The sequence below is a fragment of the Tiliqua scincoides genome, chromosome 8 (genome assembly GCF_035046505.1).
Source record: "Tiliqua scincoides isolate rTilSci1 chromosome 8, rTilSci1.hap2, whole genome shotgun sequence".
Taxonomy (NCBI): domain Eukaryota; kingdom Metazoa; phylum Chordata; class Lepidosauria; order Squamata; family Scincidae; genus Tiliqua; species Tiliqua scincoides.
The window spans coordinates 48,896,784-48,909,357 of NC_089828.1; the positions used below are offsets into that span (position 1 = coordinate 48,896,784).

General features: G+C 42.8%; 1 protein-coding gene across 2 annotated transcripts in view; it reads left to right on the top strand.

The window, feature by feature from the left end:
• The window catches only part of RAD51C (RAD51 paralog C), a 32,860-nt gene extending 20,921 nt beyond the window's left edge, over positions 1-11,939 (top strand). Inside the window, exons 7-9 of one of the 2 annotated variants that reach the window (XM_066634873.1) lie at positions 3,022-3,082; positions 6,206-6,266; positions 11,714-11,939. In XM_066634873.1, coding sequence (XP_066490970.1) covers positions 3,022-3,082; positions 6,206-6,266; positions 11,714-11,821 — 230 coding nt within the window. In that variant the 3' untranslated portion in view covers positions 11,822-11,939. The remainder of the gene's footprint in view (positions 1-3,021; positions 3,083-6,205; positions 6,267-11,713) is intronic. The other variant, XM_066634875.1, reaches the window with a different exon arrangement.
• The last annotated feature ends 635 nt before the right edge of the window (positions 11,940-12,574 follow it).

Sequence of the window (12,574 nt, forward strand, 5' to 3'; positions counted from 1 at the left end):
GTTGAAAAAGTTTGGGAACCACTACTCTAAGTGCACAGTCTTGCTTTCCAGTTCAGCCTTCTGGGTATCCTGGAATGACTGTAAAGGTTTGGGCGGACAGTCCTTGAACTCAGTTTCTAGGGAGAGACTAACAAATGTCTACATGCACATAGTATATGTAAGGTCTTTAGCAGCCTAAGAAGCATAGTACCCCGATTATTAATTAATAATTTATTTATTATTATTATTATTGGTATTAATAAATAAAATATTTCTTTCTAGGTGTCTTTTTTTTTTTTTTTTTGCCCATTGGGTTATGATGGATTATCACTTTAAAAAATTGGTCCCAGTGCTAAAAAGTTTGGGAAGCACAATTCTAGACAATTTTTATTTCATATACCTAGTAACAAGGCCAAATATTAATCTCCCACCAGTTTAATTTAGAAGTATTGCATTTTGTCATGGACTATACAGTGGTTCCTCTCCCCTGATGGAAATGCAACTGAAAATGGAAACAGCATTCATTTGTATAATTCATACTTTAATCTGAACTTTTAAACATCACATCTTACCCTAGTACAGTGGTGAGGGCTGGCAAAATGTCTAGACCCTGGAGGCATTTAATTTTGAAGATCCTTCCATTGGAACTTACATTGCTTCGCATTCTGTGTACAGTAATGAAGATATGAGTGGGTGGACCTGCTAGCACATCTGCCAGAGGGCTGACATATGCACTGACTAGGAGATTCTGGAGACAAATTGGGGGACTGCCTGCAATGTCTCCCTTAAATGACTACTTTAAAAACCATTCCATCTTCTGACTCTGGAGCACCATCTAGAATGTATTCAGAGGCAGGCGCTGTAATTGTGCCTGGGAATTGAATGATATGGTCAGAAATGAGCTAGTATGATGAGAGATTACTTTGATGAGATTACTTTCTTTCAAGAGCCACAGAGTTTTAAGAAAGAACAGAGTTCCTTCAAAGCTGCATTTTTTTTGTACAGTCGTGCCCCTGTATCTGTGGGGGTTCCATTGCAGAAACCCCTGCAGTTAAGCGAAACCGTGGATACAGGGAAACGCCTCCCCCCACCCTCCAGAGCTGAAGGGAGCTCTGGTCCAATCACTTCAGATGGTCCTCTCAGCCCAGCAGAAGCCGTGAATGTCCATCCACGACCTCTGCCTGGCTTGGATTGAGCCCAACAGTGGGGGGGACGGGACTGCTACTTCTGGCTTCTCAGTGAAAGTGACATTTTTAATGCCTTATTGGGAGACCAGGGTAGCGTTTCAGACTACCAGCATTCTGGGTTTGGCATACAGTCCTGAAAGCTCTGACCAACATTTTGTTTGAACTGCTAAGACAGGTGTCCTAGAATTTCCAGAAATTCCTTTCTTGAAAAGTCTGGTTTCTCATAGCAGTTACTTCTGCATGGTGAATATCAGAACTGTGGGCTTTCTAGGCACAGGAAAAAGAAACTGCATTGTGTATCCAGATACAGTGGTGCACGTAGATCCTACATTCATTCCTAAGATGAACTCAATATTATTATTATTCATGGAAGCTTGTCTTGCCTGGTGTTCAGTTGCTGAAAAGGGAATGGCAAAAGTTAGATATTAGGAGAGGACTGGATCTGTCTGAAGTGCATAAAACCGATCTGGTCATTGGCTTCCTTTTTCATATCTTTCTGTCTGCAATCTCCAGGGAAGAAGGCTCCAAGGCAGCCTTGGGGCATTGGATTTGAGTCTGTTTCTATGAGTTAGCAGCTTTCAGGGTGCCCTGAAGCATCACAGCTAATTGAACATGCAGCAAGGCCACTTCAAGGCAGGGAGCCAGGGGTGGGGCTGGAACCCAGCGGTTATCCCGGATCTTCAAGCCACTCCGCTCTCCTCGGACTTGCACCACCTCCAGAGGTGGCGCAGGTCTGAGGAGACCCATAGGGGCGCACAGCCCTTACGCATGGGTAAGGGGAAGAGCTTCCCCTTGCCCGTGGCTGAGCCACTGCTCACTGCAATCCCACGTTAGATGCAGCACAAGCCTCCTGGCTTGCCTGCTCCAGCGCAGATTAGGATTGCGCCCTTTGTCTCATACTTAACCAATTTTTGCACGGCCCATAGGTGTACACATTTGGTTGTGTATATCCAATGTTGGGCAGAAACGGCTTAATGCTGAGGTGAGTACTGGGTATGATGCAGAGGGGAATAGTGGTTGTATGTGATACCTGTCTTAGGCCCAAATCCTAACCAACTTTCCAGCACTGACACTGCTGTGCCAGTGGGGCATGTGCTGCATCCTGCAGTTGGGTGACATTTGTAGAGGCCTCCTCAAGGTAAAGGAATGTTTGTTTCCTTACCTCAGTGCTGGAAAGTAGGTTAGGATTGCAGTTCTTCAGTTCTAGTGTTCTGGTTTTTATAATTAAAGTTCTACTTGCTAAGAAAAGTTCAGGTTCTGGTAACTTAAGGACTGAGAGTTGTGGCTGCCTACCACAATACTGTGGGATGTTTGAGATGACATAGTCCTGCCTTTCGGAGTAAATGGGAGGAGCAACCCATTCTCAAAATATCCTCTCTTTCACTGTAGAGAAGGAGCTTATCAGGTAAGTCCCAACAACCTAATCTTATGCAGGCCTCCCTTAGTGTTTCTTTCTGTGCAGTTAATTTCCATCTTCTACCCTTTCATGGTTTAAGGATTCCCTGAAGGAGATGTCAGTTCTGACCTCTTATGTAATAACCATTAATCTAATAATTATCTTATCTCTTATTTAATAACCAGTATCTAACCTCTTATCTAATAACCATTAATTTACCTCATATTGTTTTATATCAGTTTACAGGTTGGCTTATCTTAGTAGCAGTAAGTTCTTGAGGCAAGTTGTGTGGCTTTTTCGTCTTTGAGTTCTCATTGTTGAAAATTTTTTGGGGGGGAGGAGTTACACTGAATGCTAGGATATTTATGCAGGGCAATATATTCCAATCCAATTCCAAAACCTTTATTGGCATGAACACAGGGCAATATATTATTACCAATGGATTTTTTGTGTGTCTAGGAGAAAGCTGGGGTCATGCAGCTACCATCCGTTTAATTCTACACTGGGGTAATAAACAGAGGTGAGTAAAAATGATGTGAAATGAGCTATCTGGGATTTTTCTGGATCTAGTGACTAAAGCCCAAACCGCATGTGATGCTGGAAGATTTTCATCTTCAAACTAATGTTCACCCCACAGTGGGGTAGGGAGCGATTATTAAGTGGTAAAAGGGCATGCAAGCAGGGAGTGCAGAACTGAGTGCCACTCATACCTCTTGGATACCCTTTTTTCCCCCACTCAGGCTCTGATACTAGAAATGAACCCAGCTGGGAGATGGGCACCTTGTCTCTTCCTTTGTGGCTCCTTCTAGAAGGCATCTTTCTAGGAGCTGGACTTATTTTCAGTACTGCAGCCCAGTTGTGGGGGGAAAGACTTCAGAGATAAGAGCAGCAGTTAGCTAGAAAACTCAGCACCCTCTGCCCATATCCTTTTTTGTACTTTTATTAATCAGTTTATATTTGTATGCCACCCTGCTTCCAGGGCAAAACTCATGGCAATGTGCATGGGTTTTCCCAGTGGTTGACTGTCTAGGCATAGACCAGATCTAGATCTGCTATACTTTAGCAAGGTTGCTGTCTTCAGACAATGCCCTGGAATTCAATTTGCTCATGTACGCATGCACCAACCCACCCCACTTTAGATGCTTGAAGACATGGGTTCTCTACCTTCATGAATTCCATGTCTGGGTCTTGCTTTCTCCAAGACAGCATTTCTACAGCCACCAAAGGAACGGCTGTGATCTTCGAGGCATTAAGTTTCATCCAGCATTTTGGGACAGACATTTATGGCAGCTGTGTTCCTCATCTACTGGGGTGTGTTGAGAGATGACTTGGTTTTGCTAACCAGTTGCTGAGAAAGAGAGGGGGAGAACTCTTGGTGCCAATACAATGTCATTTTGGCATCCTGAACCTACTGAGGAGGAACAACAGGTAAACCCCACACATACTCTGGATCAGAATCCTGAGAAGATCCAGAGCCATCCAGTCTGCTATGAAACCATCAGCCCTAAACTGTTCAGTATTGGTGCAACAGCTAAATGAGGAAGCTCATCCCCTAGCTTTATGGATACAGGTCTGACTCCTTGGAAACATGGACAACTCCTCTTTTGATCCAGGCCTTCTGACCAAGCCCTTGCTCTTCCCACTCATATCTCTTGCACAGCTAATTGTTGGTGGAAATGGACACAGTGACAGTGCATTCAATTCATAGGGTACAAGATGATATCTAGACAAGCTCATTTTCCTCCTACTTCATGCAGTTCTCTTGTTTGGCAGTTGCATAAATGCGCACCATTAATTTTGTTGCAGTTCCGCAGTTTTCAGCAGAAGTGGAGACTGAGCAATTGCCCATTTCTCCAGGGAGGCTTTAAAAACAAAACCGGAACATGACACTCTGGGGGGGGCTGCTAAAGAAGCAGATTTTGCCCACCTGTCCCCAGGGACAACCCAGTGTCTGCAGCAAAACACTGAGATTTGCAGTTACTGTGGCAAAGGCAGGTCGTGGCAAAAAATGTAGGTCAGATTTGGGAGCAGGAGAAGAGCAAATAGCTAAAAGCAAAGGAGAACTAGATCTTCACTAAGATGATATGATTTAAATTTATAGCATCAGTACATCTTAAGAAGAGGTCTTCAGGAGCACATCTGCCTCTCTGGGCCAAACTAGTAATATTGGGTATAAGTCTAGTGTTGGGTAAGTGAAGTTACATATTTCACAGCCCATCTAATAATTAAATTGTAAAGGGGGGGGGGAAGAGATTACTGAATTAAGGCTGTCTTCATGTTATACGGAAGCCCAATGGAAGATGAGTAAAACCCCATTTAAAGGCAATAAACTTAAAATTTTCCTCTGTAAGCAGCACAGACCTTTCTCTATAGTCTTTGTGGTGTTTCTTGATCTGTAGCTTGTGTGACAGCAGGCATATAACAATTTTGTCCATTGTTTCTCTTTTCATTTTTGTGTGTGTGCTAAACTGTTTTTCTCTTTCCCCCTTCAGTGTTAGAATTGTGTCAGTACTTAATTATAATGGGGGGGGTCCGTTGCCGTGAGAACAGGCCCCCATTGAGTCAGAGGCACCCAGCAGAACTCCATCCAAGAGGCTCTTAAAAACATGGCTTAGGGTGTCTCAAGATTGAGGCTGTTCTGCAAAGTGCAACCCACCAATTTAAATGTTCTAAGGAATTCCCTGTGAAGCTAATGTGAAGTGGTAATCTTCCTCGGGCAGTAATTATGTGGTTTCTAATAGAATGGCACCAAGGGGAAGGAAAGGGAGCCAGAGCCCTAAAAATAATTAACAGGAATCTTGGCAGGTTACTTCAGAGCTAGTCAGAACACTTTCCTGGGAATTGTTGAGGGCAAAAGCCTGTCTCTCTACTCTAGATTTCAGCAGGCAGTTCCTGAGGCCAGACTCTAGGTTAAAAATAATATAGAAACATGATGCTGTTTATTGAAAACATTTACACCCCGCCTTTTCACTGAAAAATCCCAAAGACGGCTAACAAAATCAATTTCAAATAATAAAATTCACAAAACAGCAGTTTAACACCAGTTAAAAACATCAGTTTAAAAATAAGAAATACAGAGTAGCAAACGGCTTCTTAAAGAAATTTTTTTGCCCTTCCTACTTCAAACACCTTTACCACAATGTGCTCTCAGTTTGGTCGCTGTCAGACATGTTCGTGTATGGCAAGCTGCAAAATGTCCGTTGTGTGAGCCACAGATGGATAATTTCTTTGGCCTTTGCAGTCAAAGATGGCATCCATCCATAGATTTCATTTCTCACGCTTTGGGTACAACCCAGCTGAGGCTGCAAGCCCTGCTAAACCAAATAGGAATTGCTCAGGCTGTCTGAAATGCTGATGGCAAAAAGATGGAATATAGAAGAATTACCTTGAATGCTAGTCTCTGTTACTTAGGAAAAGGCAGTACGCAAATCTCTGAATAATAAAATAAACAGATCTCCGTATTGCCGTTGTGCAGCTCCCAGGTGATGCACTGAGGCATGCCATGGAGAACTTCCCACCTGGGCTATAGTGTTGGTTGACTGATAAGGACATTTGTGGGGATCTATATTCTGCACCGTCTAGTTTGTAAATGAACCAGATAATGACAAGGACAATATTATGAAAAGTGACTTTTTCATTCTAGGTTGGCAACATTGTACAAGTCACCGAGTCAAAAGGAGTCAACTGTGCCATTTTGTGTTACAGTAAGTCCAGTGTGGCTGGGTAGACAGAATTGAGAAATTGGAGATGAAAAGTTGGGTGGCAATGCCTTGAAGGGGAAAGTAAGAGTATCCTTGCCAGATCAAACCAAAGATCAATAAGTCCATCATTTTGTTTCCCACAGTGGCTCACCAGATACTTCTAGAGAGCCCACAAGCAAGGCATGAAAGCACTAGCCCTCTTTCCTGTATCTTTTCAGCAGTTGGTTTTCACAGGCATTCTGTCTCTGATCAGGAAGATTCCATATAATAATCAGGACCAGTAGCCACTGATAGTTTGCCCATTGGCTGCCCATTCGTTTCCGGGCCCAATTCAAGGTGCTGGTTTTGACCTTTAAAGCCCTATACTGCTCTGGGCCAGGGTATCTTAGAGATCGTCTACTTGCGTACAATCCGGCTCGTTCTCTTAGGTCATCAGAGAAGGCCTTTTTACAAGTGCCGCCGCCTAGGGAGGTATGGGGGGTGGCGGCAAGAAATAGGGCCTTCTCAATAGTGTCACCAACTTTATGAAACTCCCTTCCCCTTGACTTGAGAATGGCTCCCTCGCTTGAGACTTTTCGGCGAGGCCTGAAGACCCTTCTGTTTAAACAAGCCTTCTGAGCTCATGGCCTTTTTAACATCTTTTCTACATCTTTTAGTATTTTTTACTGGCCTGATTCCTTATGATCTGCTGCTATATGCTCTTTTTTTACCTGACTTTTTATCTGATTACTGTCTTTATCATATCTGTCAATGTGTTATTATGTTTTTATCTGTTTGCTAAATCATGTTTTAATCTGTTTTTAATCGTTGTAAGCCGCCCTGGGTCCCTTTGGGGAGAAGGGCGGGGTATAAATAAAGTTGTTGTTGTTGTTGTTGTTGTTAGTCCTCTTTTATGAATTTGTCTAATCCCCTTTTAAAACCACCCAAGCCAGGAGTCATAACACGTCCTGTGGCACCAAATTCATTTACAAACGGACTTAAACAGGTTTCTTACTCTGATTTGTGTTTATAAACACCATATTTGTATTTCACGTATCATGCCAAATCACTTTACTTAAACTTCCTTAATCATGGTTGGTATGATGTCTTCGTGAGCCATCACTTCCATTCATCTACTGTCTTGCCACAGAGCAGATTGATGCCCAAAACCTCCTGTTGCCACTGTCCATCTATAAGCTTGCCCACATGCTCCTAGCAACACTATAAAAATGTACTTCTGTACAATCTATTTATAACTGTTTTCTCCATACAACAGACCTAACACCAGCTACCAAATCCAATTTAACATTTCATAATCTACTTAATCCAGCCACCACAGAGTTTCTCTTAGCACTGCTTCTCAAGCTATATATAAAAATTTTCGCATAGCCAGATAGCATGTCTGCTTTCCCTTTCTGGCTAGCCTTGTCTTATTCGTGTCTTCTGCTCCTTCTCTGCATAGGCTTATCTCTCCTGACTCCATTCCCCTATATACCTCCTGGCCCATCTGTTCCCTGTGCCTGTGCTGCTCTTAAGTCTCCTGTTTCCCTTTTCTTTTCCCTTGTCTCATGCTCTACTGTCTAGTAGCCTCTCATGAGGCTTGGTGCACCAATCTCAGAGTTAGTGTCCAAGTTCTGTGGTAAGCCTCGGGAGAATTCACAGTTCCGATGTCTCCAAACACTCTTTGACCCCAATAGAAGTCAAAAGCCAATGGGAGCTGCGCTGTGGACTGATAGATAGACAGATAGATAGATAGTGGGCAGCTGTGGACTGGCAGCTGACTGCTGTGGACTGGCGGCTGGTGGCTCACAGACCAGCGCCAGTGCACCACACTTTGAGAAGCACTGTCTTAGAGAGACTACTAATGCTTTAGTTCCATGCAAGCAACCAAATGCTTTATGGCTTCTAAGTGTGGCTGTCAGCAGAGATTTGTAAAGTCCAAAGGGTTTGTTGTGATCTGGCACTGCCAGTAGAATGAACTATGCATTGGGCTGGCTGAATGGGATTGTAACACCCATTGCTGTTTTGAGTGACCAGGATCCAGTGACAGAAGCTTTCTGGAATTTGAAAGGTCCTAGAATAGTCCTGAGGTAAATACTGTTATAGCAGCACATGCTCTTAATTCTTCATGGACAACTTCTCCTGAAGGTGAAATTGAGCAAAACTGATTTTAAGCCATTTCTGCTCCATGTTGCATATACGCAACAGGCATCAATATGTACACAGTGTGGGCCAGGCAGAAATGGGTTAAACTCTCTTCAAATGCCACGAGTGTAGTTTACCACATTATAATGATTTGCTTGTTATGTGTGCTCTTGGTAACATGTTGCCATAGCAGTTTGTGCTGACTGTTGAGGCTGCCTTTTGGGCACTGAAGGTTTTTCAGATAGAAACTCAAACTTTGCTTCTTGGAATGGGACTGCTTTGGGATGTGCTGTTATCCATCACTCCAATTACTTTATGCTACTACTTGGTTGACAACAAAACTGGTCAGTGAATATCAAGTTGTGAGAAAATTCAGGCTTTGTTCAACTTACTGGTTCATTACAACCAATTCTATACAGTGTTTAAAATTTTGCTAGTAGAACCTTAAGCCATCTTTGCAGGTGATCACCCAGTTTCTCCAGGAGTACATCTAGAGAAGAAGACTGCAACACCTTCCTGAGTATCCCATCAGTGGTTTTTCCCTGTCTTGCTTTCTTCCTCTTCTGGATTTTTCCTTAGCTAGCTTGTTCAGTGCAATGGAGTGTGTGATTCAACGAGCACATCTGTAGAAATTTCTATGTCCTTAATTAGCCATGCGGATCAGCGAAGATCCAGGAAGACTACAAACTCCTTAGTCTCTTACTGGAGGCTTCCTGCCATTTGTAGCTTGGCGAGACACTTGCTTCTTTAGGTTAGAGATGGTGTTGTCATGGTTATACAGAGTGAGACACAGAATGAGAATAAGATGATAGCTTTTTAGTGAAACAGTGGTTGTTGGTGGAAATGATAGATTTCAAGCTCTTATTTAAAGCTCTTCTTGACACAAAAATGGCAGACTTTCTGTGTTTTTTTTATGAGAAGCTTAAACCCTGACAATTTCTGCAGTGGGAGGGGGGCATCCTAGAATTGATGCTCCACCGACTCCAGATTCAAGGCTGAAAAAAAGGACTTCACTGCTTATGGTGCATTGAGAGGTAGCTATGCCCCCAGTTTTGATTGTGTCTTGCTCTGAGACAGTGGTATTCTATAATGCTTGCCTTTTTCAAGGCCTAAGAGGTCTATTCTTTGCTTCCTTTTCTTTTATATTCATCCCTTAGTCAAAACAGGGAGTAGTTTAGTCAGGACAGGATCACTTCTCCACCTCCATTGAGAAGCTGATTCAGATTCTCAAACTTCTTGGGAGTAAAACTTTGCCAGGAGTAAGTCTTTGCGGGGGGGGGGGGTGCGAAGGCAGCTGTGCAATCCCCAGGATTGCGTTGCTAACAGGGGCAAGGGGGGGCTGCTTTTATTTACTGAGGGCAACTGCAATGTCCAGGAGTTGCGGGGAGCCCCACGCAACCCTCCACAGGGGTCCCCAAGTCTTAGAATGTTGAAAATAAGCGATCGCAAACAGGAAGTGGTTGGCAATAGCTTATTTTCAGCATTCTAAGACTCAGGGACCCTTGCAGAAAGCTGTGCCCCCCCCGCCCCATTGATTTCAGGGAGTGGTCCATCTCATATGGAAGCTACAAGCATATGGCTTATGCTGCTGCCTGATCATCAGTCTCCCTGTTCCTTAGGCATTATAAGTTAAACACTTTGGCATCCTCTGACACTTCTTTTGGAGGATGCATCAGCAAGTGGTGGAGAAATGATCAGGTTTTGACAAGGTTCCCAGCAGCAGTGTTATCCACTTTTGAAAATACCACTCTTGAATTCCCTCCTCTGCTGCAAGAGAACAGACTGTTGGGATTTACCTGATAAGTTCTTTCTCTTCAGTGGTGTGGACAGAATTCTTCCCACCCAGGAACAACCTCAAGGAGTGCTTTATTTATTGTTGTGTGTATCATATCTTGTTTGTGGCTGGTTTTTCTATGTATTTTTTCTGATCAGGTCAATGTTATAGGCCAAGAATTTTTTGATAGCTGAAGAATGGCTGTAAATGGGGGCATGACTACTACCCAATGAACCATGGGAAATCAATCCCTGGGGGGGCCTCTAGAGCCAATGGCAGGAGCACCTATTGTAGGATCCCCTCCATTCCCCTGCAGAGAAGGAACTTATCAAGTAAGTCTCAACATTCTCTTCTCCCAGAGAACAAGTTGGTGCAATAGGAGATGCCATCTTCATCTACGCTTTCACATCTTTTAATGACACAATTTCTTCCCTTGTAATACAGAGATCATAATATTTAGCTTCCATTACCAGGCTCTTGAACAATGGAGCATTATTATTTCATGCAGAACACTTAGAAACCTATTAAGTGCCTAGTTCTGTACTGTTAATTCCTGGATACGTTGTTTAAGCAGATGGATGTTCCTTCCTACCCATTCTGACACAACCAAGCAATGACATTGCAACCCACTTTGGAAGTCACTGAGGTTGATGGTGACTGACTTAGGCACCAAGAAAGCCGAATATCTTGGGAAATGGCTACACACGTACATATTAAAGATGTATGTTGCATGCAACATTTTGGATGGCTACAATTCCTTTGTCAAGTCATATAAATACTAATGACCTTCACAGAATGATACTGATTTTTTTGATATCACTACCCCAGTGGCATTGGTATTATTTTCTTGAAAAAATTTTAGCACTTCTGCTTTACATAACAGCTGGAATGTTTTTGCTGGTACTTTCTTGGCCACCGTTTTTGGGGAAGAAAACGGACCAGGTTTTGGGGAAGTTTTCTGCATGTGCAACAAAGGGATGTTGTAGAAACAGCAAAGGATTTCACTTTAAAATTACTCAGCTTATAGTCTGACCCTTAATTACTCCAAATAGCAGAGGGGACTTGTCTAAATTTGCCCTTCTGACTTCTCTCTTTGTCCTTTTAATATGGTAGGCTTACATGTGGTAAAACCAGCTCAGATGCAGTAAACCAGAAGTCCCAGAGATCAGCAAAAACATGTTTGCTGTTTTTGTTACAGATCAGGTTGGTCTTGCTCATTTGAACCTACTGGCATTTTGTAAAAGTCACACTCTTGATCATAATTCTACTGATTTTTTCACACTGTGCCAGTTTGAATGTCATCTCTTCTGAAACAGCTTTGCTGCATTTTTGAACAATTGGAAGTCACCTGAAGCTCATCTTGCTTTTTTTTTTTTTTTTTACCCCCAAAGCAAGCTGGAGAACAGAAGGACATTGTAACATGTAAATTACCCCATCCCTTTTCCAGCCTAGTCCTGATCTGTAAGGGATGCTATAGGAAGGGTTTCTTTATAGGGTATCTTTAAACTTTCATTACTGCTACTTAAATATATACATTTCTTGTGTTTTGCAGCCTCATGGTTTCAGAGATATTCAGGTTCCACCTCCAAATCTGACCCCAGTGGAAAATGACACAAACCCTTGTAAAAGGCCGCGTGTAGAACAAGTGGAAGAACATTAATATAAAAGACAGCATTTCAACAAGCAGTGCATTCTGAGAATGTCTGTATTACAGGTGGACATAAGGGTGCATGGGAGTTCATTCAACTTGAATAAAAGATATGTTGATTTAATCAGTACTATGGTTATTTTATTTTTGTCACTTTTTCCCTCCCTGTGTGATCTTTTTTTCTTTTCAAATGAAGGTTGAAAATTGTATCTACAACAAAACTGTTCTCAGTTTTACTTGGAGTGGAGAGCAGGAAATATACATGTGACTCCAGCTGCTTTAAGGGTATAAAACTGAAGCTTTGCCCTTACTATGGGATCCCTGTCTGCAGTGGTCAGATCTCCTCGTATCAAGATTTTATTTAAATTGCCTGGAAAGTTTTACGCCTTCTACAGTGGTATTTCCCAAGGCCAGTGAATGGCCATCAGAGGTGCACTCGGGGACACAGAGTGAGAGGCCAAACCTACCCTCTTGTGTGATCAACTAATTTCCCTCCCTACATAGTTTTATTGATTGCAGTCCATTTAACTTAGGGCACAATCCTAAACAACTTTCTAGCACCGGGGTAAGGGCAGTGCTGCACTGAGGTAAGACAACAAATATTCTCTTATGTCGAGGAGGCCTCCATGACTGTCCCGTCCCCCCACCACAGGATGCAGCACATGCCCCAATTGGCCAGCTATATCATTGTTGGAAAGTTGGTTAGGATTTGGGCTTAATGCTATGATCCTATCCGCACTTTCCTGGGAGTAAGTCCCATTGACT